The sequence below is a fragment of the Schistocerca cancellata genome, chromosome 5 (genome assembly GCF_023864275.1).
Source record: "Schistocerca cancellata isolate TAMUIC-IGC-003103 chromosome 5, iqSchCanc2.1, whole genome shotgun sequence".
Lineage (NCBI taxonomy): Eukaryota > Metazoa > Arthropoda > Insecta > Orthoptera > Acrididae > Schistocerca > Schistocerca cancellata.
In genome coordinates this window covers 64,622,066-64,646,983 of record NC_064630.1, presented here as the reverse complement: position 1 = coordinate 64,646,983, position 24,918 = coordinate 64,622,066, and the positions used below count along the sequence as shown (strand labels likewise).

The 24,918-nt window shown below is 41.7% G+C and overlaps 1 protein-coding gene across 1 annotated transcript in view; it reads right to left on the bottom strand.

Moving 5' to 3' along the window:
- LOC126188838 (ras-related protein Rab-24-like) overlaps positions 1-24,355 on the bottom strand; it is a 52,785-nt gene extending 28,430 nt beyond the window's left edge. The window contains exons 1-3 of the mRNA XM_049930454.1: positions 24,139-24,355; positions 22,684-22,772; positions 9,882-10,008 (exon numbers count right to left, since the gene is read on the bottom strand). Of these exons, the coding sequence (XP_049786411.1) occupies positions 9,882-10,008; positions 22,684-22,772; positions 24,139-24,252 (330 nt within the window). The 5' untranslated portion in view covers positions 24,253-24,355. The remainder of the gene's footprint in view (positions 1-9,881; positions 10,009-22,683; positions 22,773-24,138) is intronic.
- Positions 24,356-24,918: the final 563 nt, after the last annotated feature.

Sequence of the window (24,918 nt, the reverse complement as noted above, 5' to 3'; positions counted from 1 at the left end):
AGCAAGGTGAGTATCAGCAAGATGGTCATGGATGGCAGAGACCAAGGGATGGCGCGAAAAACACCGGTCAAGAGCAAGAAGGCCACGCATCGAGTCCGTACATAACAAAACGTGGTTGTGTTGGGACTGTTTAATAAAGGTAAGGACCTGGGAAATTGCCATCAATTCCGCAGTAAACACCCCACATGTAGGTGGCAGCAGATTATTTTCCGTTCCGACAGAGGACGTGAAGGCATACCCCACATGATCAGCAGATTTAGAGCCATCAGTGTAAAAAACAACAGCATCCCAAAACTCCCATAAAATTTGGCAGAAAAAGGAACAGAACACCACCGGGGGGATGGAATCTTTTGGATCTCGGCGGAGATCCATCCGAATTCGAGGCCGAGGAACTAACCAAGGGGGGGTGGAGGGGAGGGAGCGGGGAAGGCAGGCCAAGGAAGGAAGCTGAAAATCAGGACAAAGAGATGCAAGGCGCAGCCCAACCGGTAAACCCGCCTAAGGGCGGGAGTCGGGTGGGCGACTTCCATGGTCTGGGAACAGGATAGAATAGGAAGGATGAGTGGGAGAGGAACGGATACTGAGTGCATAAGACACAAGAAGCTGGGACCGCCGAAAAGAAAAGGGGGGGGGGGGTATCCCAGCTTCAACCAGGAGACTATCAACAGGGCTAGTAGGGAAGGCACCGGTGGCCAAACGGATACCACAACGGTGGACTGGAACCAACACGTGCAGTGTGGAAGGAGCAGCTGAACCATAAACTTGACAACCATAGTCCAAGCGAGACAGAACTAGAGCACGATAAAGACGAAGAAGGAGGGAACGGTCCACACCCCATGAGGAGTGGGCAAGGAAGCAAAGGACATTGAGTTTACGGAAACATCCTACCTTCAGATGTCTGATATGGGGCAGCCAAGTGAGCTTGTTGTCAAAAAGACCCAGGAAACGAAACTGTGTGGACCACAGGCAATCTGTGGGCATCGAGATAGAGCTCTGGATCAGGATGGATCGTAGTACGGCAACAGAAGTGGACCACTCGCGATTTTAGAGGAGAGAGTTGGAACCCATGTGAGAGGGTCCATGCAGAGGCACGCCGTATAGCTCCCTGGAGCCAGATACGGTTAAACACCTGAAGATGATGTTGCCGTTGTGGAGCACTGAGATGTTTAAGAAGTTGGTTATGAATGGAATCTGGGCCGGGGGCTGTTTCATGAGAAGAAGAAAGTTCAGAAAGAAATTCCCATTCAGTAAAAGGTTCGTTGTAAGATTCTGACTCACAAGGGGTAAAACATAAGGCGGAAGCTTCAGCCCGTTGTTTCAGGTGAAAGAAAGCAGCTGGATAGGAGGCCGATGCTGAGGCCACTGCAAAATGGGTCACTAGATGTTCTGTAAAAACTAATGGGTCCGTACAAAGGCCATCAGGGAGGTGAAGGCCTAGGAGGGTGGACGGCCGATGACAACCTTGGAGAGAGCGAAGTGTAGCCCATACCCGTGACAGAGGGACAGTAGAACCAAGGGAAGAAAAGAATCGTTCCCAACATATCCGCTTGCTCTGTTTGATTAAATAACGGGCTGTAGCGCGGAGGCGTTTAAAGGTAGTAAGGCTGGCTACGGATGGGTGCCTCTTAAAGTGTTGCAAAGCTCGACGGCAATCACGGATGGCAATGACAATGGCTGTACTCCACCGGACTTGCCGGCGACGAAATGGTCCAGATGAGCACGGGACAGCAAGGTTAGCAGCGCGAACAATCGCGTCAGACATGTCACGTAGGATGTCATCAATACAACCTGACAAAGAGGGAGAAAACACTACCCGTGCAGTGTATAGAGGCCAATCGGCGCGTTGGAAAGCAACGAGGTAACCTGTCCATCGGGGAGCGAGATAATCAACGGGAAATGGTCACTATCACAAAGGTCGTCGTGTGGCGACCAGTGTAATGAAGGGAGGAGAGAGGGAGAAGAAAAAGAAAGATCAATGGCAGAAAAGGTACCATGACCGGCACTGAAATGAATAGGGGAGCCATCATTAAGAAGGCACAAGTCGTGGTCTGCAATAAACTGGTCTATAAGAAGAGCTCGTCTAGATGGAAAGGCACTGCCCCACAAGGGATGATGAGCATTAAAATCCCCAAGGAGGAGGAAGCTGCTGAAGAAGGGCAGTTAAGGCAGCAGGTGTGAGAGTCCTGTCAGGAGGGAGATAAAGATTGCAAACTGTGACCGCAGAGTGTAGGTGGAGGCTAACAGCAACCGCTTCCAATGTAGTTTGAAGAGGAATCCACGTGCTAGCAATGTCTGTACGGACCAACGTACAGACACCACAAGAAGCCCGCAGGGGTCCGACCCGATTTTGACAGAAAACACGGAACCCACGGAGGGTCGGTGAGTGAGAATCAGTAAAATGAGATTCCTGGAGAACCACACAAGCTGCAGAGTAAGACGAAAGAAGGGATTTCAATTCCGGAAGGTGACGATAGTATGCATTACAGTTCCATTGCAGAACCACAGCACGATGATTTAAATGGGGGCTGAACACACTAAAGCCAGTCATACCGCCGGATCCCCACCCGTCACCGAAAAGGAGGTGGCGACATCCATGAACGACAGGTCAGAATCCGGTTGTGAGATCGGGGACGGGACCTCTGGTGACACCAGAGGCTCTTTGTCCCGGGACTTATGTTTCTTCTTCTTTTCAGGCTGAGATTGAGGAGGGCTGTGTGGCATAAAGGAGCCAGCTGCAGCAAGATCAGGAACAGAAAGAGACCGGGCGACCTGGGGGCCGACAGACCGCGGCTCTCGCAGCAGACCTTTGGCCTGGAAGGTGCCGGGAAGGGGCATCCCGGGAGAGGCGCCCTTGACTGGCAGACGCCGAAGGAGTGGGACACTTCTCCGGCTGGGGATGGGGAGCAGCGCCCAGAGGAGAAGGTGTGGGAGCCGCAGGGGAGGGGGGCAGGGGAGGGGGGCAGGAGAGGGGTCCGGGATGGGGGTAAGGAAGGTGGAGGAAGGGGTGAAGATGTAACCAAGGCATAACTAGATGTCATGGACACAGGGTGAAGACCTGTATATTTCTTGCGGGCCTCTGCGTAGGTTAAACGCTCGAGGGACTTATACTCCTGTATCTTTTTTTCCTTCTTATATACTGGGCAATCTGGTGAACGTGGAGAATGACTACCATGACAATTTACACACACAGGAGGGGGAACACAAGGACTCCCCTCATGGAGTGGACGTCCACAGTCACCACAGAAGGGCCTGTGAACAGCAAGAAGACGTGTCCAAAACGCAAGCACTTAAAACACCTCATAGGTGGGATGTACGGCTTCACATCACATCGATAAACCATAATCTTTACTTTCTCAGGGAGGTTATCCCCTTCAAAGGCCAGTATAAAGGCACCAGTATCAATGCGATTGTCTTTAGGACTCTTCTGGACACACCGAACAAAGTGAACACCCCGCCGTCCGAGATTGTCCCGAAATTCCTCATCAGTCTGAAGGATGAGGTCCCTGTGAAAAATCACACCTTGTACCATATTTAGAGACTGGTGGGGGGTAATGGACACAGGAATTGTGCCAAGATGGGTACAGGCACGAAGGGCCGCAGATTGGGCAGCTGAAGCAGTTTTGATCAGCAACGAACCCGATCGTATCTTGCTCAGGGAGTCCACTTCGCCAAACTTGTCTTCAATGTGTTCCACAAAGAATAAAGGTTTGGTATTGGTGAAAGTATCTCCATCAGTCCTGGTGCGAACTAGATAACGGGGGAAAGGTTTCGCCCCTAGCCGACGGGCCTCACCCTCCTCCCATGGGGTAGCCATGGAAGGGAAGGCCGAAGGGGCAAGAGAAGAAGTACTTGAAGAATCAGTTCCACTCAGAGACGGCCGCAGAAGAACAGCCAGAGTTCTGGACCCGTATGCGTTTCATTTGCATAGCGTCCGCCCTGATACCACCCACTCCGATCAGGGGCTCTCCTCACGGGCGCCACCCAGCCACAGCAAGGGCCGTCTGGCACGGCGGCCATTGCTGGGAGTTCCGACGCTCCAGGATGACGAGCGACCACTCCAAGGCGCGCATGAGGAGGTCACAACTCAGGTATCAGAAGTGTGATCCCTGTGTGTTCAGGGGGCTCAACCAAAAGGGTACATAGCGACCCCACCACACGGGCTGGCTACCATGCTGGCTACGCACCCTAGCATCAGAAAACGACGTGAAAGAAAAGGTGGAATGTACTAGGAGGGCGCACGTCGGAGACACTAGGTAAGGTGCTCTTCCCCAAATGGCTCACACTAAGGAGGAGAAATTTTGTAATGGAGGTCAAACCCCAAAGGGGGACCAAGGAATGCCAAAAGGAGGAGATGATTACGCAACAAAGCCAGATTGTAAAACCAACAGAACCAGGATAGTGGGGGCCAACATAAGCAAGGACACCAAGAGAGGGAGAGGAGAGGAGAGGGTGACGGGAAAGGAGCAAGGAGGGGAAAGGAGGGGAAGGGGAAGGAAATGCAGCACTGGAGAGAAAGAAGGCTGCAATAGCTCAGGGCCCCGTGCTCGCCACGCACGTATCCACAAAAGAATTGTGGACCCCATGGGGGGAGGGGGGGGAGGCAAATTGAGCTTAAAAAACTAAACACAAACATTTTGGAAACTTCAGAACCTTGACAATCACTCAAGTGAATCCAAATGCTAAGGCTGTGAAGAATAGCCAGCAATAAGTAATTTTGGACTGCAGAAAAATGGCATACACCTTGCAGTAATCGCTATTATGACCAGAAAGATATGTTTTTCATAAAGATTACTGAAATGCCCTTAGAAGAACTGGAAACTTCGAAGCCAGTGCTAGTATACTTTCTTGGGATTGAACAGTGCAAGTCTGAATGCCCACTGCCAGTGAAACGGGTGTCATACTGTACCATTTCATTTCTTACAGGGCAGGATAGTACGAGTGAGTGAGTGTGTAATCAATTGTTAGAAATTGTTAGAAAAGACAGTGTTGAGTAGGTATTGGACCACAGTTTAGGGTAACTGTAATCTTGCCCATTTGACTGTAATTGTTTACTTGGCTGTGTAAGATGTGTGGAGCTGTGCTCACATTGAAAGCATAACACTTTTTTCTGAGGGCTGCACTAGGACACTATACATAACACTGTGCCAGCATCCATTGCCCAGAAAACACAAACACCTCACGTTCCAACAGGGTTGTCTGTGGTCTGTCATTCAAAGTGACAGTGTTTCTGATATTTTCAACCTCGGCCAGTTCTACAGTTATGGCTACATATGTGCTTCATTCTACCATTGTGATCACAGTTTGGTAGCCAGCATTTCTGAACAACATACCAGATATATGTAAAGCATGATGCTTCAGAGAGCTTTTAAAATAACAGACTTAATGAACTATTAGAAACAGCTTTCGGAGATAATTGTACGAGCCAGTCAAATGTTTTTGTCCTGTTCAACAGATTTAAAAAGGCCGCAAATCATTTGAAGATGAACCACGCTCTAGCCGTCCTTCGATATCAGAAATGAATGAAAATGTTGTGAATGTTCGCGACATTGCGCTCTTATCATATACTTACAACTAGGGAGATGGTTGATGAACTTTATTTAATTCTATGCAAGTAAGCGAATTTTAACTGAAGATGGGAACATGCCTTGAGTGTCCGCAAAATTCATTGCAAAAGTGTTGTCAAGTGACCAGAGACAATATCGACTTTGAAGAGTGCCAAGATTTGATTAATCTGACTAAAAATGATCCAGATTTGTTGAATAGGGTAATTACAGGTGACAAATCGTGGGTATATGGGTATGAACCTGAAATCAAAATGCAGTCTTCGCAGTGGAAGGCTCCAGGTTCACCACGACCGAAAAAAGCACAGCAAATTTGGTCGAAGGTGAAGACAATGTTGGCGATTTTTTTCAACTCTACCAGTATTGCGCATCATGAATTTACCCCTGGAGCACAGACAATTAACCAGGAATACTACAAATGTGTCCTTGAGCACTGGTGCTGAAGAAAAGGCCAGCATTCTGTAAAGACAGTAGTTGGGTATTACACCATCACAATCACACTTCAGGAAAATATTTCCAGGAATGTTTCCAAAAGGGGAATCACCGTTAGAGTCCATGTGTTCAGTCCGAAGGGGACTATTTTGAAGGAGATGAATCACAGTAGCATGTAAGTACCACCATTGTATAATTACAAGCCCATTCTTAAAACTTTCCAATCACAACTCATATGAACAACCAGCTCCACTGCAGCGAATTTTATATAACTGGTTGTACTGCACCTCCTTCGGTCACTTTCACATGCCGTACTGGTTGGTTATAATTAAAGTGCTGCTACTGACAGAGGTCCAGTGTGGACTGCGATTATCATGACAGAAAAACTTGGCACGTATACTAATAAATTAATGCGGAATGGATTTGTACTGGAAAAAATAGTTCCGATTTTGACCACCAGTTGCAAATCTGGCATTGTTCATGCAAGAAAGACGTGTAGAAATGTTTCCATATGTAATAGTTTAGGAATGGGACATTGGCAGAAAAAGTCAAACAAATCAGAACGGCATAACGTTCATGCTATTATTGTTGTTGTTGTTGTTGTTCTTGTTGTTGTTGTCTTCAGTCCTGAGACTGGTTTGATGCAGCTCTCCATGCTACTCTATCCTGTGCAAGCTTCTTCATCTCCCAGTACCTACTGCAACCTACATCCTTCTGAATCTGCTTAGTGTATTCATCTCTTGGTCTCCCCCTACGATTTTTACCCTCCACGCTGCCTTCCAATACTAAACTGGTGATCCCTTGATGCCTCAGAACATGTCCTACCAACCGATCCCTTCTTCTGGTCAAGTTGTGCCACAAACTTCTCTTCTCCCCAATCCTATTCAATACTTCCTCATTAGTTATGTGATCTACCCATCTAATCTTCAGCATTCTTCTGTAGCACCACATTTCAAAAGCTTCTATTCTCTTCTTGTCCAAACTATTTACCGTCCATGTTTCACTTCCATACATGGCTACACTCCATACAAATACTTTCAGAAACCACTTCCTGACACTTCAATCTATACTCGATGTTAACAAATTTCTCTTCTTCAGAAACGCCTTCCTTGCCATTGCCAGTCTACATTTTATATCCTCTCTATTTCGACAATCATCAGTTATTTTGCTCCCCAAATAGCAAAACTTCCTTACTACTTTAAGTGTCTCATTTCCTAATCTAATACCCTCAGCATCACCAGACTTAATTCGGCTACACTGCATTATCCTCGTTTTGCTTTTGTTGATGTTCATCTTATATCCCCCTTTTAAGACACTATCCATTCCGTTCAACTGCTCTTCCAAGTCCTTTGCTGTCTCTGACAGAATTACAATGTCATCGGCGAACCTCAAAGTTTTTATTTCTTCTCCCTGGATTTTAATACCTACTCCAAATTTTTCTTTTGTTTCCTTCACTGCTTGCTCAATATACAGATTGAATAACATGGGGGAGAGGCTACAACCTTGTCTTACTCCCTTCCCAACCACTGCTTCCCTTTCATGCCCCTCGACTCTTGTAACTGCCATCTGGTTTCTGTACAAATTGTAAATAGCCTTTCGCTCCCTGTATTTTACCCCTGCCACCTTTAGAATTTGAAAGAGAGTATTCCAGTCAACATTATTATTAACCACTGCTTAACCAATTTGTTCAATACGAGCACCAGAGACATCGAGTTGCTGCATCTGTAAAACGACATGATCAACAGTTGCTTGCAGCAGTTCTGATGGAATCTGAGCAATGTGTTCCCCTATACTGGCCTTCAGATGAGGTAGATACTGAAGGTATCCTGGGTAAACACATTCTTTTAAACATCCCAAAGCCAAAAGTCACATGGATTCAGATCAGGTGATCCTGCATGCCATACATCCGGAAAACCTCTGTGGATAATACGTTCATGAAAGGTTCCATTAAGCAGATCTTCCACTGGATGAGGGACATGAGGTATTGCTCCATTCTGTATGAAAACCATTCCCACACAGTTGCGATTTTGCAAAGCAGGAATCAGATCTTGATAATGTGTGGGCATCATGACACCCCTGACATGGGGTGCATCTTCTTCAAAGAGGAACAGATCGAGAATGTAAGTGCTTGGGAATCCACACAACACAGTCACATATGACGAATGCAGTGGCTCTTCGTGCACAACACAAAATTTAACAGTACCCTAAATTTCGCAGTTTTACGTATTCATTGCATCCTCTAGTACAAAATGTGTCTTGTCACTCCATAGAATATTGCCTGGTCACATTTCATCAACTTCAATCTGTCAGAAACCAAAGAGCAAATTCAGAACATTGCTGTGGATCATGAGGTTTCCACTGCTGCACCATTTGCATCTGGTATGTGTACCAGTGTGCTGTAGACCACTAAACTTTACGTACAGTTGACCACGGGATGGACAATTCTTGTGGCACTGCATGTGCACTAGCACTACCTGGGAAATTATTACATGGTCAGCAACTTCTTCAGTAACTTCCACTGGGATAGGACACCTTTCTCTTTCGGATGCCACATCATCATCATCATCATCATCATCATCATCATCATCATCATCAAATAATTTAATGATATTGGGCTTCTCCTCAGAACTTTCGGTTGATGATACTCTCATTGCAGCACTATAATTGCTGCCCTTTGTATGAAAGATTTTCACTAACAACTCATGGTCTTTTATCTGGAGCCATCCTGTTCTTGTTATGGCTCATCGAATGACCTTTAGTGTCATACAAACAGTATACAGTGCCAGATTTGCACCTGGTGGTTAAAATTGGAACTTTTTTTGTGTACATCCATGAAGTGGGAGATACTGTCAAGAAGCTCTTGATAATTTTTTTAGGGGGTGGGCAGCCACATACCACAATGACTCATTCCCTCTCACTCTCAGCTGAGCTATATAACAACCATAAGCAGTAATTAAACCACAGTTTTTAAAAAATCAATGTATATGGAATAATACTCTCATAATTAACGCACTTTGAAATATTAAGTATTTAAATATCTGTGCTTTATAAAACTCAATTTCAATGCTAGGTATAAAATGCAGAATTCCTCGAGATTTTATGAAATTACTCAAATTCCCCGACATTTCCCCAATTTTTCCAGGTAAAAATCTAAGTTCCTGAGAATTTCATGTTTTCCAAAAGAACCATCATCCTGACCAAGTTTCACTGCCATATGATAATTAGAGCTACAGTAGACCTCCAGGAGGGGCTGCACTTTAATTACAACTATAAACATGTGGTAGTTCACAATGGAAATGTCTGGCCATATGTGACAAGAGATGGGCAAAGCATCTCTGAAGAACCATGACGACTACTGCTGCTTGTCTGGTTTTTGTGTACACCAACATCTCACTCAAACATTTCTGATACACTTACTTGTTCCTCAGTGTCTTGCAGCAACCATTGTTCATATGTGGCTAACTTCTGAGAAATAATTAGGATGGAACTCTTCAAGAACACATCCCATCCTCATCCTCAGATTCCATACTACAATGTTTATGGTCTGATTGCATGTAGTGGAGCTTCACAAACTGCTGAATTCCTTAAGCCAGAGATAGTGTACAGTTCTGCAGTCATAATTATTTATGGCCGTGGATCTAATCTATCGAATCCATAATATAAAGCTCATTTCAGTCTTGTGTTGTTTCATGGGGTTTCAGTTTTTTGAAATTGTTATTCTAACCAATTTGTTCAACACACATGAATCTATCTTGCACTTATACTTAACTAACAAACTAGAAGGATTATACTGTCTAATGTTATAAATCAATTACCTTTTTAACACTTCTACAAAGAGCAGATTAGCTTTAGTTGCATAGAGTTCAGTGGCCATTTATTAACACTCACCTCTTCAAATCTTCTTAACTCATTAACCCAAAATTTGGCTCTATCCCATGAAGCACGGTTAGTAATATCATAACATACAATAGCAGCTTTGGCTCCACGGTAATATATGCGACTCATGGCCTCGTACCTTGAATGTGTACCATAGAAAAATCAAATCGTTAGTAAATATTACATTTGCATGCAGATTATTTTAGGTACAGGTGCTTAGGGTCTTACATACAAATCAGATGATTTACTTGCAAAAGACAATATGATGTAGTCAAAGTAGAGAAACTTTCAGTTAAATATTTGTAAAACACTTGGGCAGAGTTAAAAATGCGGAATACTTGAAAACACTACATACTAATTTTCATTTGAACATGATCTGTATGAGCAAGCCAATGAATTTATAAGTATAGTTACTGTGTTTTAATATGTATATGTATCAGTCCCTTTAACTACCTCAAATGGGTTACATTATTAAAGACACTTGTTTAAAACTGATTCCTTAAACAGTACCAGGTTAAATAAATAGTTATTAATAACTTATGTGTTCTGTAAGTCAACAGCTAGTTTGTTACGAATAAATTCTTAGTGTCTATAACAAGGAATATAACATAGAAAATTGAGGTAGCCTACTGGTAACATTATCCAGTGGATCATAAATTTGATCCTGTGCTACAGTACAATGAATTTATCAGTACCTTTCTATATGACAAAGTCTTGGCATTATTTAATGAAAGATTTTTTTTGTTCACTAGTCTCTATGGCAGATGTATGTGAATTATGTCAGACTTCAGTTCCTTTGTCTACTATTAGTAAGTGAATGCTGAAGATTAGAAATTTCCTGGTTGATTGTCAGCCAGACACATGCACCCAGGCAGCTGGGGCAGAGCATATGCAACTCCACTGCACCAGCCGAGTGCATATGAGCAGGATGGCCAAAAGTTTTGCACTCACACAGTGTGTGCAATTGAGTCACTTGGCAGTTAACCTGTGTACAGACTACACCTGCCCAGGTCCAGCTGAGGGCTGCCTGGGAATATCATGAATGGTCAGACTTTTTTCTCATCCCTTTAGCACTTTTAAAACCAGTTTTACTTAAATGACTTTCTGGTTTCTATTGCTACTAGTGGTAAGTCAGGCAACTGCAGGATTAAATGGTCTGGCACTCATCAATTTTCAAACAAGCTAAAATAATCTGCTGGCATCAGAAGCAGGCAACATTCATACACTAAAAAAAAAACTGTACTTGCCGGGGGTTCAGAGGGGTTATGTACTGTGATGCAGAAGGATCATCTAAAATATAGCAAGAAATAGGGAATTTGTATCAATTTTATAGAAAATTACAAACATTTATTGGGTACTACCACCATATATTATACGATTACCTCATACTGTAAACAATTATCTTATCAGAGGTGCCTGTAGCAATTTTCTTCATGAAATACCAGTCTATTCCTGTAAATATTAAGCTGATAGATGGCAGCTACTTAACTTAGCGAAGAAAGTAGTAGCTTTCTCTGAAATAATAGCCTTTATACTAATTTAACTGACTCAAGCACAATACTATGAGGGTCATTCAAATAAAAATCTTAAAAAGTTCCATGAAAATTTGAAAAGTTGTATGATTGAGCTGGTCGGTGGCAGGAGTGCTCCTTGAGGATCAGAAAGTGACCGACAGGTGGCAGAGTGTGCTGCAATGCAGGAAAAGGCAGAAGCAGCCACAACAAGCAGAATGACAGCACAGTACAGTGATTGTGTTTGTCATAGCAGCAAGTTTATGAGTGGTGTAGGAAGTTTAAAAGCAATATAACTTGTGGAGGATGCCCCAAGATTCAGGGAAGGCTCATTGCATAATGACTGATGAGAACATAGTGGTAGTGGAGGAGCATGTACAGGAAAACAAATGCTTAACTCTGAACAAAGTAGCCACAGGTTTTAAGATTAGTACCGGTACAGAGGAGGATATTGTTAACACAGTATCACACTCCAATAATGTGTCTGCAAGATGGGTGCCACGTCAGTTAATTGCCAAAATAAAATACCGTTGTGCCAATGACTTAAGAACTTTTGCACTGTTTCCATGTCGAAGGTGATTGATTTCTGGCAAAAATCTTTGCAGACAATGAGACTTGGGTCCACTATAACAAAGCAGAAACGAAAAGGTAAAGAAGGAACAGTGCCACAGTTATGTGGGCCGGGCTAATGCCCAGTGGACAGGACATTTCCAAAGCAGTTTTAAATGCCCAAAATTTGAGCATTTATGAAAATGTACTTTTTAAAGTCTTTACTGCTAAAATGCATAATTTAATAGTTAAAATAATGGATGGGACAATAGTCCCGATATTGAAAGTTAGTAAATGTTTACATTTATACATCTACATTGAAGTACCAAAGAAAATGGTATAGCTATGTGTATTCAAATACAGAGATGTAAACTGCCAAAACACAGTGCTGTGGTTGGCAATGCCTATATAAGATAACTGTCTGGCGCAGTTGTTAGATCAGTTACTGCTGCTACAGTGGAAGGTTATCAAGATTGAAGCGAGTTTGAACGAGGTGTTACAGTCAGCATACGAGCGATGGGGTACAGGATCTTTGAGGTAGCAATGAAGTGGAATTTTCCCATACAACCATTTAACGAGTGTATCGTGAATATCAGGAATCCAGTGAAAAATCAAATCTGCGACATCGTTGTTTCCAGAAAGATTCTGCAAGAACGGGACCAACAACAACTGAAGAGAAACGTTCAAAGCGACAGAAGTCCAACTCTTCCACAAATTGCTGCCAATTTCATTACTGGGCCATCAAAAGGTGTCAGCATGTGAGACATTCAATGCAACATCATCAATATGGGCTTTTGGAGCTGCCCTTAACTGCAGGACACAAAGCTTCACGCCCCACCTGGGTCCGTCAACACCAACATTGAACTTGACGACTGGAAACATGTTGCCTGGTCGAGAAGTCTCGTTTCAAACTGTATCAAACAATGGGCATGTACAGGTATGGAGGCAATCTCATTACTCCATGGACCCTGCATGTCAGCAAGGGACTGTTTAAGCTAGCGGAGGTTCAGTAATGGTGCGGGGCCTGTGTAATTGGGAGTGATATGGATCCCCTGATACATCTCGATATGGCTGACAAGTGACACATACTGAAGGGTCCTGCCTGATCACCTGCATCTATTTCTGTCCACTGTGCATTCCGACACACTTGGGCAATTCCAGCAGGACAATGCGACACCCCACATGCCCAGAATTGCTACAGAGTGGCTCCAGGAACACTCTTCTGATTTTAAATTCTTCCGCTGGCCACCAAACTCCCCAGACATGAACATTATTGAGCATATCTGGGACGCCTTGCAACGTGCTGTTCAGAAGAGATCTCCACCCCCTCATACTCTCATGGATTTGTGAACAGCCCTGCAGGATTCATGGTGTCAATTCATCCAGCAGTACTGCAAACATTAGTGAAGTCCATGCCACATCATGTTGTGGCACTTCTGTGTACTCATGGGGGCTCTACATGATATTAGACAGGTGTCGCAGTTTCTTTCGCTCTTCAGTGTGTGTGTCATTCATTGAAAGGAAAGAAGAGAGAAGCACTTAGTTTTATTAGCATTCCAACTTGCTGTACTAACGAAGGACACATATCATCCTCATTAGCCAAACCTAGCTCCTAGAGACTCATCTGTTTGGTACTCTCAAAGAAGCAACGGGAAGCAGGCATTTCAGAAGTGGCAAAGATGTGAAAACCATGGTGCGCAACAGGCTACACATGTGACCAGATGAATTCTTTCATCACAGTATCTATGCACTTCCAAAGTGGTGGAAAATGTTCTTTCAATGTCAGGGAGTCTATGTCAAAAAATGACATGTAAGTTTTTTTGTTCATTGTTACCAATAGCACTTTTAAGGTTTCCATTTGAATCACCCTCATATTAGACAGTAGAATGTTTGTTTACTGTAGAGCACATTAAGTCTCAGAGAGTTGTTGCTTCTCTTTTGCTTACATATCCCTTTATTTTTTCTAAATCCTTTAAAAAAGAGAGAAACGAGGACAAGGGGCAAAGAAAAGCAACAGAGCCCGTCTCTCACAAAATGGAAAAATAATGCTAAACAATGGCTAGCTTACAAAAATAATTAGGTGCACACAGACATATTCTCAACTACTGCATTAATACCTATCACTAGAGCTGAAGCTTGTATTTTTAAGGTGACAGCTTTCAACATTCTGAAATACTGAGTTTTCAAAATTTAATTTTCACAGTTGATCACATATTAGTCACTTACGAATTTCAAAGATTTTATCTCTTATGATTGAAACGAGATACCCATGGAAGCACTTAAACTGAAGAACATGTACGACAACCAACTAAAGTTTTATATATAATGAGACCACAGATTGACATTCATGAATTCATCATTAAACTCAAGGGATAATTCTTTTAATGATTTATACTCTCTGTGGAGTTAAATGATCACTTTTCATTCAATTAAAAAGAAGTCTGCTTTTTAATGTTTAAAATCTTTGCAACAATAATATCATAACACAACCAAAATAAGCTTTGTACAGTATCACACAAATGGTGCAGCTTTTTTTCAAGCATTTGTTTTGATTTATTTTATCTCTCACTATTTAAAGCATCAAATACACATTAGACACTAATCAACTCCACTGCAAGTGAGAAGGCAGTGAATCACTTCATTACCAATTAACCAACCAACAATATTTGTTCCCGCAGTTTCTAGCCATATTTCAACTATCCATATGTAATACCATAGAAAGTGAAGCCTGTCCTTGCTGCTGCCACTTCCTGCTGCTCTCATTCCAGTGCTGATCCGAACATTGACACTAGGGTAGTCACTACCTTGACATTGCAGTCTCCATCTTAGTTGTTGCTGTGCCACCATCTACCCTAGGATTACGGGTTCTCCGCTTCGTCACACCACTGTCTGAAAGCACCGCACATACTGTGTCGCTAGTCTTCACCATTTTGCCTCTTGTCACCAACCTGCCAGCACATGGTCTCAAGCATAATAGCACAGAAGAAGAGATAGCTTTTCATTTAAAGGCACTGTTCCTCATCTGTTTTTTTATATATTTTTTTATTTTACCGTTAGCCATTAAGTTTTGGGTCCCCTTGCTTGTAACTATGCCTAAGATATGCATCCAGCAGGAAGGCCCTGCTGAAAGCATTAGCGATGATCCCATCAGGGCATGCAGGCAGCTGCACACTGAGGCAGAACATTCACACAGGCCACACTTGAGGGGTCTAGAAAAGCTGAAGCCTCACAATCCACTATTGTTAGCAGCTTTCCAGCAGTTACATTCATCCCTTCTATCATGAAGAGATCTACTGTAAAGGCATTGATTTTCTTGCAAAATATTTTTTATGTTGGTCAGATTTGCTTGCAAGCAGACAATTTTGTGTTGAAAGTGGCATGTTTGAAGTTACAAGGTTGCACAGGCACTCACATCGAATCAGTCTACACAATGAAGAACACAAAGATCTGAAACCATGACACAGGACTTAGCAGAACAATACTCTGATAAAAGAAGAATTAGTAGTTATTGTGATAAGGTGTCCACACTCTGGTAAAGGCGAGGAGATGACTGAGGCATTTGCTGACAGTGTGAATGATTGTGTGTGGTACTTATAATTCAGGAAGGGAAGGGCATGTAATGCTGTCTCAGCACTGGATATAATTATTGATGGTATCAATCCACAAACTAGCAGTAAAGTCACGGTGGTGTCATAGTCCTCATAAAGCAGTCCATTTAGTGATACTGTGAGAGGAAGCTGGCAATTCGTCTCCACACCTTCGCACAATAGTGATCTGTGTCACAAGTTACTAATGACACAAATTGCAGACAGGTTACAGTGTCGACATATGTAGCGCTCCTCATTTTAATGGTACAAAAATTTGACATTTGGGTATTAACTGCCCTCAGTCTTGGAGCAGAGCAAATCATGGTCCTGGCGGATCCCTGAACTACAGAGGCAGTGGGAGAATAAACTAGCGAGACAATTGGACAGGTGCGATCATCCGTCCCAGTTCCCAGTAAGAGCTGTTAACCCCATTAACTTTCTTTGGTCACAACAGGTGGCAAGTGTGACTGTATTGGGGAAGATGCAAGGATGAAAGGTGAAGTTTGGAAGGTAAGAGATGATGTACTAGGACAAGTAAAGGTGTGAGGACAGGTTGTGAGTCTTATCTGGACATTTCTTATTTCAGGGCATGACAAAAGGTAGTCAAAATCCTGGCAAAGAATGCAGTTCAGTTGCTCCAGTTGTGGATGGTACTGAGTCAGAGGGGAATGCTCCTTTGTGGCCGACAGTGGGACTTTGGAAGGTGGTGGATGACTGGACAGATAAAGCATGGGAGATTGTTTCTGTAAAAGGTTGGGAGGGTAACTGATCTGTGAAGGCCGCAGTGAGACCCTTGGTATATTTGGAGAGGAATTGCTGATCACTAGATGCAACTGCCACATGTGGCTAGGCCATATAAAAGTGACTTCTTGGTATGGTAGACAGCTGTTTAAGTGGTGGTACTGCTGTTGTTCATAGGTTTCATATGGATGGAGGTACTGATGTACCCATCTTTGAGGTGGCGGTCAACACTGACGAAGGTGGCTTGTTGGGCTGACGAGGACCAGGTGACATGAAAAGGGGAGAAGGTGTTGGGGATCTGTAGGAATGTGGCCAAGATGTCTTCACCCTCAGTCCAGATCAATGATCTGGAACCAGGTGAGGGATGTGGATTCGTGCAAGTTAGGAAGGATTCCTCTACATCACCCTTGAATAGGCTGGCACAGGATGGTGCAATGTGGGTGCCCCATTACCACACCATGAATTTATTTTTAGGTGATGCTTCCAAAGGTGAAGTAATTATGGTCGAGGATACAGTTGGGCAAGTTGACCTGGAAGGAGGTTTTAGATAGGAGGGTAGGCTATGAGTAAGACACTGAGTGTTGGTCTACAAGAGCAGAAATTCTCTCAGTGAGCACACAGTAACCATCCACAACAGAGCATCCTGAGCGGTTGGGTTCATGGACTTCATATATAGAAGTTGGTAAAGTGAGGAATGGTATGTGTGAGGAAAAGTTAGATTCAGGGGAGAAGTTCGGGGATGGTCCTACAGGTTTGATGAGAGACTGGAGATCCTTCTGGATTTCTGGAATGGGGTCACTGTGGCAGGGTTTATAGGACGAACCTGACAGGTTGTGGAGTCCTTCTGCCAGGTAATTCCAGTGTTTCAGAACCACAGTAGTGGGACCTTTGCAAACACTTTATCCAATACAAGATTTTTCCCTACATTCCTATTATGCAGCTCTGCAGGTATAAATGTCTTGACTTTCTGGTATCCTTAGCATGAAGATGTGCTTACCGATCACCTGCGCTACCTGTGAATGGGTGTTAGCAACTGCACAACTTCCCCATTGCAAGGGACGCTTTGCAGATGTATATTACTAGGCACACTAATGAGCTCTACATCATTAGCAAAGACTGCCTAACACATTCCACTTTGTCACTATCTGACCTTCAACACTGTTCAAATTATGAATTATTTGTGTTCCGACTTAACTTTCCGAACCAATATCTCCAGCTGTAAAATCAGTCTCTTCTTGGTTCAAACTGTAACACTTTCCTCCCCGGGAGTGATAACTACAGCCCAGGATTCTGTAATCTAGTTAGCAACAGCTGTCTGTACTCCATACCCGCACAATTAACTTTTAGCTTAATTTGTTTTAATGACCACCTTGTTTCTCAGTCTTAGAAGGTTCCCTTTAACAACAGTGGTCTATTATTCAATAATTACCACTGTAGTGTAATCTTACAGATCATTTAACTATAGGCTTCTGCATATATGGTATTAACCATGCTACCAGCAAATGAGCAGCCCATAGTCCATGAATGGGGGCACTGGTGTGGCTCGCACAGCAGCACATGCAAATGACTGGCTTCACCAAAGGTATATGGTGGCAGTAATCTTACCTAGTTCCACCTGTACTACTATAGCTCTGCTTTTCATTTGACTACCCACATGGCTCATATACACACTTATTAATTAGCCTACCTTTTTGTATTTGTTTACCAACATTTAGGTATTTCGTGGAATAGCTGCAGGTACTAACTGAGAAAATTAAAACCAGGCTACGGTCGCAAACCATAGGAAAATAAATCTTGAGGGAATACCTTAGAGGGCAAGAAAAGATCTTGCACATACCTCACACATACATTTATCTAGAATTTAGAAATTAAAGGTTGTCTTAAAAGCTGCAATATCTCTGCATCTGATTACATGTTCAAGCAAATGGGATGAATCTCAAATCATTCTGTTAATGACAGCGCAGTTTAGTAGCACACTAGTCCCCTATTTTAATGTAATAAAATTTATTAGATGTTGAGTAATGTGTTAACATTACTTTACACAGAACAATTATGTGGGGCAAAATGCCTATTGACATCACAGGATAGAGTTTAGACTAGATTGCCATCAGCCTTACTTGATAATTTTATTAATGTATTTTGTGGAACAAACTGAACTCATGTTCTACTGCATTGGTCATTAAGATTACACTGAACGTAAGGTCTGTCATGCTATTCCTTCTGTCTCATGTGACATGGACCTCCTTTTGCACGACTTCAGAAGCAAATCTTAAGCTCAGTTTCCCCAATTTTTTAGTTATTCTGATAAGACCCCCCTCACCTCGCCTCACAGTACCTCTCCACTCATCTTCACAACTTTGCTTGTAAAGGCAGGACGCAATGTTAATAGCCCTGTCACCCACTGCTACCCAGCAATGTAAATTTACATCCCTTAACACTCCAAAATAGTTGCAATCATTTAACATCATTTAGTCTGTAAGGTCCCTACTAGTGTGCACTACCTGTCCAAGGGACAGTTCAACAGAAACACATTGTAAAGTCATTCCTACAGAAAGGAAAAGGAATGTGCTTGAGGCCACAGTTTAAAGGGAATAAGTACTTCCAAATTTTTGGCTGGAAAGATTCTGCTTGTTACTAGACTGCTTCCATTGCTCACTGCCCTGTACAGGTCAATGTAGTTGGCTTAACAGAGCTTCCACATTGGAAGCCTGCTGACAGACATCTAACAAATATTCATTTACAGCCCTCAAATAGTGGAAGTGTGGGAGGATGACAAAGTGCGGCCGCAGTAGATGGGAGCAGAATGCTGGGCTGGATTGGTATTGCACCCTCTGCAACCAGCTACAACACACACCTTCCTGAATCTTCTTGATCCACTACATCTTTTAGCTGTATTAGCTCCCTGCGAACACTATGTCTTTCCCAGATTCATCTTATATACTTCCAATTATGCAATAAACTAGGCAATGTATTTAAAAGATTTTTCTGTTCTTTAAAACTTACTTCCACTGGGCATCCACACATCAGCCTAACTCCTCAGTCCTGTTTACTGTCATAGCAGTCACAAATTAAATGGAAAAGTTTGTCTTGCTTCCACCATTTGCCGATAGGTGGCAACAGTGGTAAGTGGCAGTGGAAAGAAACAGATCGCAGATGTCAGGCAGTTAGTTTGGACCTCTGTCAACATAACCTCATTCAAACATCAGTTGATTTGTGTCTGCATCATAAAGTTGTTCTTGATTGAAAATGTCTGTTTACTAGCCTAATTCTCATCATTTGTGGGAGGTGTTACTGTTTTGTTTCAATATGAAGAAAACAACATCTGAGTCTCATTGAATGATTTCAAGTATGTATGGTAAGGACACTGTTAGTGAAAGAACGTGCCGCGATTGGTTTCAATGCTTCAAGAACGGAGATTTTAATGTTTTACACCGGCATAGTGGTGGAAGAGAGAATGTTTTCGAAGATGCAGAACTGGTGACATTGCTCAGTGAAGACTCAGCATCAAACTCAAGAAAAATTGGCACAATTAGTGGGAGTGACACAGCAAGCCAATTCAAAACGTATCAAAGCAATGGGCACGATTCAGAAAGAAGGAACTTGGGTCCCATGTGAGCTGAAACCAAGAGATACTGAACGGCATCTGTGTGTTTGAACAGTTGCTTCAGAGGCAAAAATGGAAGGGGTTTCTGCATCACATTGTGACCGAGGACGAAAAATGGGTTCATTACGATAACCCTAAACGCAAAAAATCAGGGGGATATCCCGGCCATGCATCTGCGTCGACGGCCAAACCGAATATTCACAGCTCCAAGATCATGCTCTGCAGTTGGTAGGACCAGCTCGGCATCGTGTACTATTAGGTGTTAAAACCAAGTGAAACAATCACAGGTGCTCATTATCGAACACAATTAATGCATTTGAGCAAAGCATTAAAAGACAAACGGCCGCAATACAGTGAGAGGCACGATAAATTGATTTTGCAGCACGACAATGCTCGACACCACATTGCAAAAGAGGTCAAAACGTACTTGGAAATGTTCAAATGGGAAGTCCTACCCCACCTGCCGTATTCTCCAGACATTGCTACCTCTGACTATCACCTGTTTAGATCAATGGCTCATGGTCTGGCTGACCAACACTTCTAATCTCATGAAGAAGTCACAAATTGGATTGATTCATGGATCGCTTGACACGATAAACAATTTTTCGATGCGGGATTCGTACACTGTCCGAAAGGTGGGAGAAAGTAGTGATGGAAAATACTTTGAACGATACATGTGTAACCAATTTGTTTCATTTAAGCCTCAAATGTTGGCAAAAAAATGGCAGAAGCAAAGTTGTACACCTTGTATATTTAGACCTAATGAGAGAAAAATCATCACGCTCTTTATTACCCATGAAAGGCAAAATTCCAGTGCAAAAATTTTATACATCATAGTTGCCAGAAATGCTGTTACCACATCACTATTTTTCTCCCATAAAAACAAGTAATTCCAAAACAACTGTCAAAGACATTTGACACAGTCTAGAAACGTAGAAACAAAGAAGTGTGAAAAATTCCGAAACTCACTGCCTCTTTACTTGGAGTTCCTCGGAGCGGGGTGGTTTATCGATGGAATAATGAGAAGGAAGAGTGCGTAAAGTGATGCAGGAAGATCTATAGATGTTTACAAAACATTCGAGAACAAATTAACCAAGTTTCATATTCACTGTTGTAACAAAAATAAAGTGCCTTCTTCAAGCTTACAAAAGCTGAAGATGGTTCAGTTAGCACGAGTGTTATTCACATTGATTTCAGTGGGACCTTCACTATTGTTTATTAGCATGAAGTCCAGAGCCCACACTGGAGTAATTAACAAACCACTATTTACACAGCTGTGCCTCACACTTTACCAGTTCTTTCATATGCTATAATATTTGATTCTCTGCAAGACAATAAATTAGCTGCTCAAGCTTTTAAACAGAAAATACTTCAGAGCCAAAGAAATAAATTTCCTAAAAATAAAGTGATTTAAATATTCATGAACTAGTGAACATTCCAAATTAGCCGATACAGCTTTTCAGCAAAGAAGACTGTGGTCTTGGGTAAATTGGGATTTCATTTGTACATTCCATGCAAAAGGCACTATTGATGGTATTGGAGGAATGCAGAAGCAACATGGGTGTGACAGGTAGACAAGCTCTCATTACAGATCAATAATCTTTTGTGCAAAATCAATAACTCAAAAGTATTACAGCAGTTCCGGCAGAGAAGGTTAAAAGCCATGCTGACCAGTTACAGCAGCATTGGAGCGATATCAGATCTCTTCAAACCAAAACAACTACTCCAGTGTCCACACCATACAGGAATATGCGAGTTAAAATGTGATGTCTGGGAAAGATGGTACACTCTTCCATATCACATCTATTGCAGGATATAGTTTTGATGAATAAACACTAATTCTTTTACAATCAGTTCAGTGATAAAACCTTTTCCTTGTCTTCTTGTTTGGTGGGTTACTCAAACTAGAATCTGAATGAGGGCATTTGCAAAAATTACTTTGAGGAGTTGCCCGTGGGGGGGTGGGGGGGGGGTGGGAGGAGAGGAAGTATTAGATAAATTATGTAAGGGTGTAAGAACTAAATTTGTATGGCTAGAAAAGCATGATACTAATGAAATTGACATTTCCCAAGTGGTGTCTGGTTTATCAAGAACCTATCACAGATTTTCGAGAAAGGTTAATTTTTGCTGAAATGAAATTAAACCTTTTAAACTAAATTCGAGGTGTGTTACCTAAATGCTCTTCATTTATTTATAAATATATCAATACACAATGATTTTAACATTGTTAGGTACATAATTTGAGACTAAGTTGAATTAATGTGTTACACCTCTACCACTAATATGTAACATCTGTAGCATTAGTCTTATTTTATAATAGATGTTTTAAACTTATTCAATATCTAGTATTTTCAGACAAGCTGTTCCTTGTATTTCATATTTATATGACTTGTTCGACACCATTAAGATTTACTGGGTAAATGATCTGCGGAACAAGGAGTTATCTAGTACCACAAATTTCTTTGCACAGAAGAATCTCAAAGATATAAGAATTTCAAATACATATGTGTGTTATTTTTGATATTCTGAATTACTACACAGGTTTCTTCACAAAAGCTTGGCTGTGTGGTGTTCACCTTAAGGTCTAGGTTTTAAAAGAACTGCCAACATTTGAATTATTTTCATGTTAATACTTATTTTCAACTGTACATATATTATGTCCGTACCAATGGAATCTTCTCACATGCAGAATTTACCATATAGGCTAGTTCTGATACTGCCACAACATACAAAAGCTGAAGTATTTTGATAACTTTCATTCAATTAACAAAACACATTAACATAATGACTACCAGAAAGAAAAGGCTCCAATTATAGCATACCGTTCACTGCCTGCTGTGTCCCACACTCCAATAGTAAATTTTTTCCCTCGTAAAGTCACTATCTTGGCTGCAAAGGCGGCGCCAATGGTCTATAACAGATCACCACACTTTTAGTACTAGCTGCCTCAATCCAGCAAGAAACAAAATCATGACTATGCTAAGCATAAGGTTTTTCTCCTATGTGTAATTATACATAGCGGAATAAAATCCTGATAGGTACATGTAACCCTTCAGAAACCTATCGCGATAATTCCATACAGACCCAACAGAGATTAGATTAGGCTTAGATCAGCTGTAATTTTCGTACCAAAAGATTCATAGGGAGAAGATTCTCCAGGATGTAGAACATGTCAGAAAGATAAAAATAAAAATATTTATAAGAAAAACCTGCATGGTAATGTATCTTTGACATATCAAGTCACAAAACAAATGTTCATTACCCTCAACTGCACACAATTTTTTGGCTATCGTAGCCATGTATCATCAGGTCGAAAAATCATTTTATAATAAATTTACAATGATCCCATTACTGCAATGAGTTAGTTCAGGTCAGATAATACTCGAGTTATTTGATATTATTAGTAACATATACAGACAAGACCATTCTGATAAGAATTTGATCAATGTAATGGGAATTGGCTACCAATAAATCTTTTAGGATCCTCAAACTTAAGTTGATTAGCAGTTACACTTTTTATGGGCCTGGCGACTTACTGAACGTGCGTGTTTCTGAATAACGAAAACCATTTTGAACTAAAGCGAGTGACTGAGTGTACAAAGATTGTTCCTATTTCTAGCACTGATTCCATGATCTGAGCTATCGGTCTGAAAAAGATGAATATTTCATTAGCGAATAAATATACTGGGAGAAGCAAGAGTTAACATTTCCAGTTTCTTAACTGGCTTTTGCAGGCGTTCCTTCCCGAGTTCACACAGCAGGTAATTCTTATTACGCTTAAGCTTCGCCTTTTGAGATCCCCAAAAAAACAATCCCGTATGACATTATGTAACGAACGTAAGCAAAGTATTGGATCCTATGTCGAAAAATTAGAAAAGTATTTTTTTGGATGATCGGTTTCAAATATAATGCTATCAACGGATAACCAAGAAGATTATGCTTTCAAACACGTTTATGACAGCATAGCTCTGTCGAAACCGGTCAACCAGTAAAACTTTTTTTAGCGATCTTGGCTTATGAAGTTTTCTTCGGTTATCATACATTGCAGATCGCCCCCAGACTGGAAGTTGAACATTATGGAGAGCTTTAACAGCAGAAATTTTTTGAAACAAAACAAATTTATCAACATGTCATCTTGTCATCTCAAGCTATGAACAATCATCATATGACACACAATATACCAAGTAAATATGCCTAATAAAACATCATTCGTATATACTGTATACGCAAAAGTAAAATGACATTTGTGTATAAACAATAAATTGAAACACACGTACATTTTGATATGGGAGATTACTCCTAAATCGGTCGTGGACATATCTTTCAAGAAGACTTGTTTTACCTACATATTCACTGCCCAAAAGAACAACTTTCACGTCCACTTTACTCATAGTCACTTCCCCGGTCCTCCCTTTTCATATTTGCTGCTATTACATGAGTCACACCAATCACTTCATGCTAAGGCTTTACCTCACAGAACTACCATTACGTTACAAAGCGTATACGTTGAAGATAAAATTACTTCATCGAACTCCCTCTAGTTTTCCACACAGATAAAAAAAAAAAAATGCTACGAGAAATTATAAAATTTCTGTAAACAGTTACATACAGTATCTCAAAGAGCAACTTACTGCGTCTCATTAAAATTACAGATATAATGCGCTACCACAAATGAAAGCAATAAGCATAAAAGTAAACGTTCAGATTAATTTGTATTATTTGTAACGGCTGTTCCCATTTCTTCCATGAAGGTAGCAGTAATGGTCCAAGAAATTTAACATAGAATTGTAAACGAGGGTTTAAATCGTTTAAGTGCTAAGTTACACAAAATTCAAGTTACCAAATTCAGTGAATAATAAAAGAAGAACATATTACGGCGAGTAGTGAAAATGGGTGAAAAACCTGTCGGGTTTTGCAGAATCTATATTTGTATTTATTTTGCATCCATGTCGCCGGCGTACTGATACAAGATTTATCTAGGAAAGGAAAATAGATGGATAAATGCAGACATTAGAAAAGGCCTCACAAACACTTAACTTCCTCAATTCTTTGCAAAA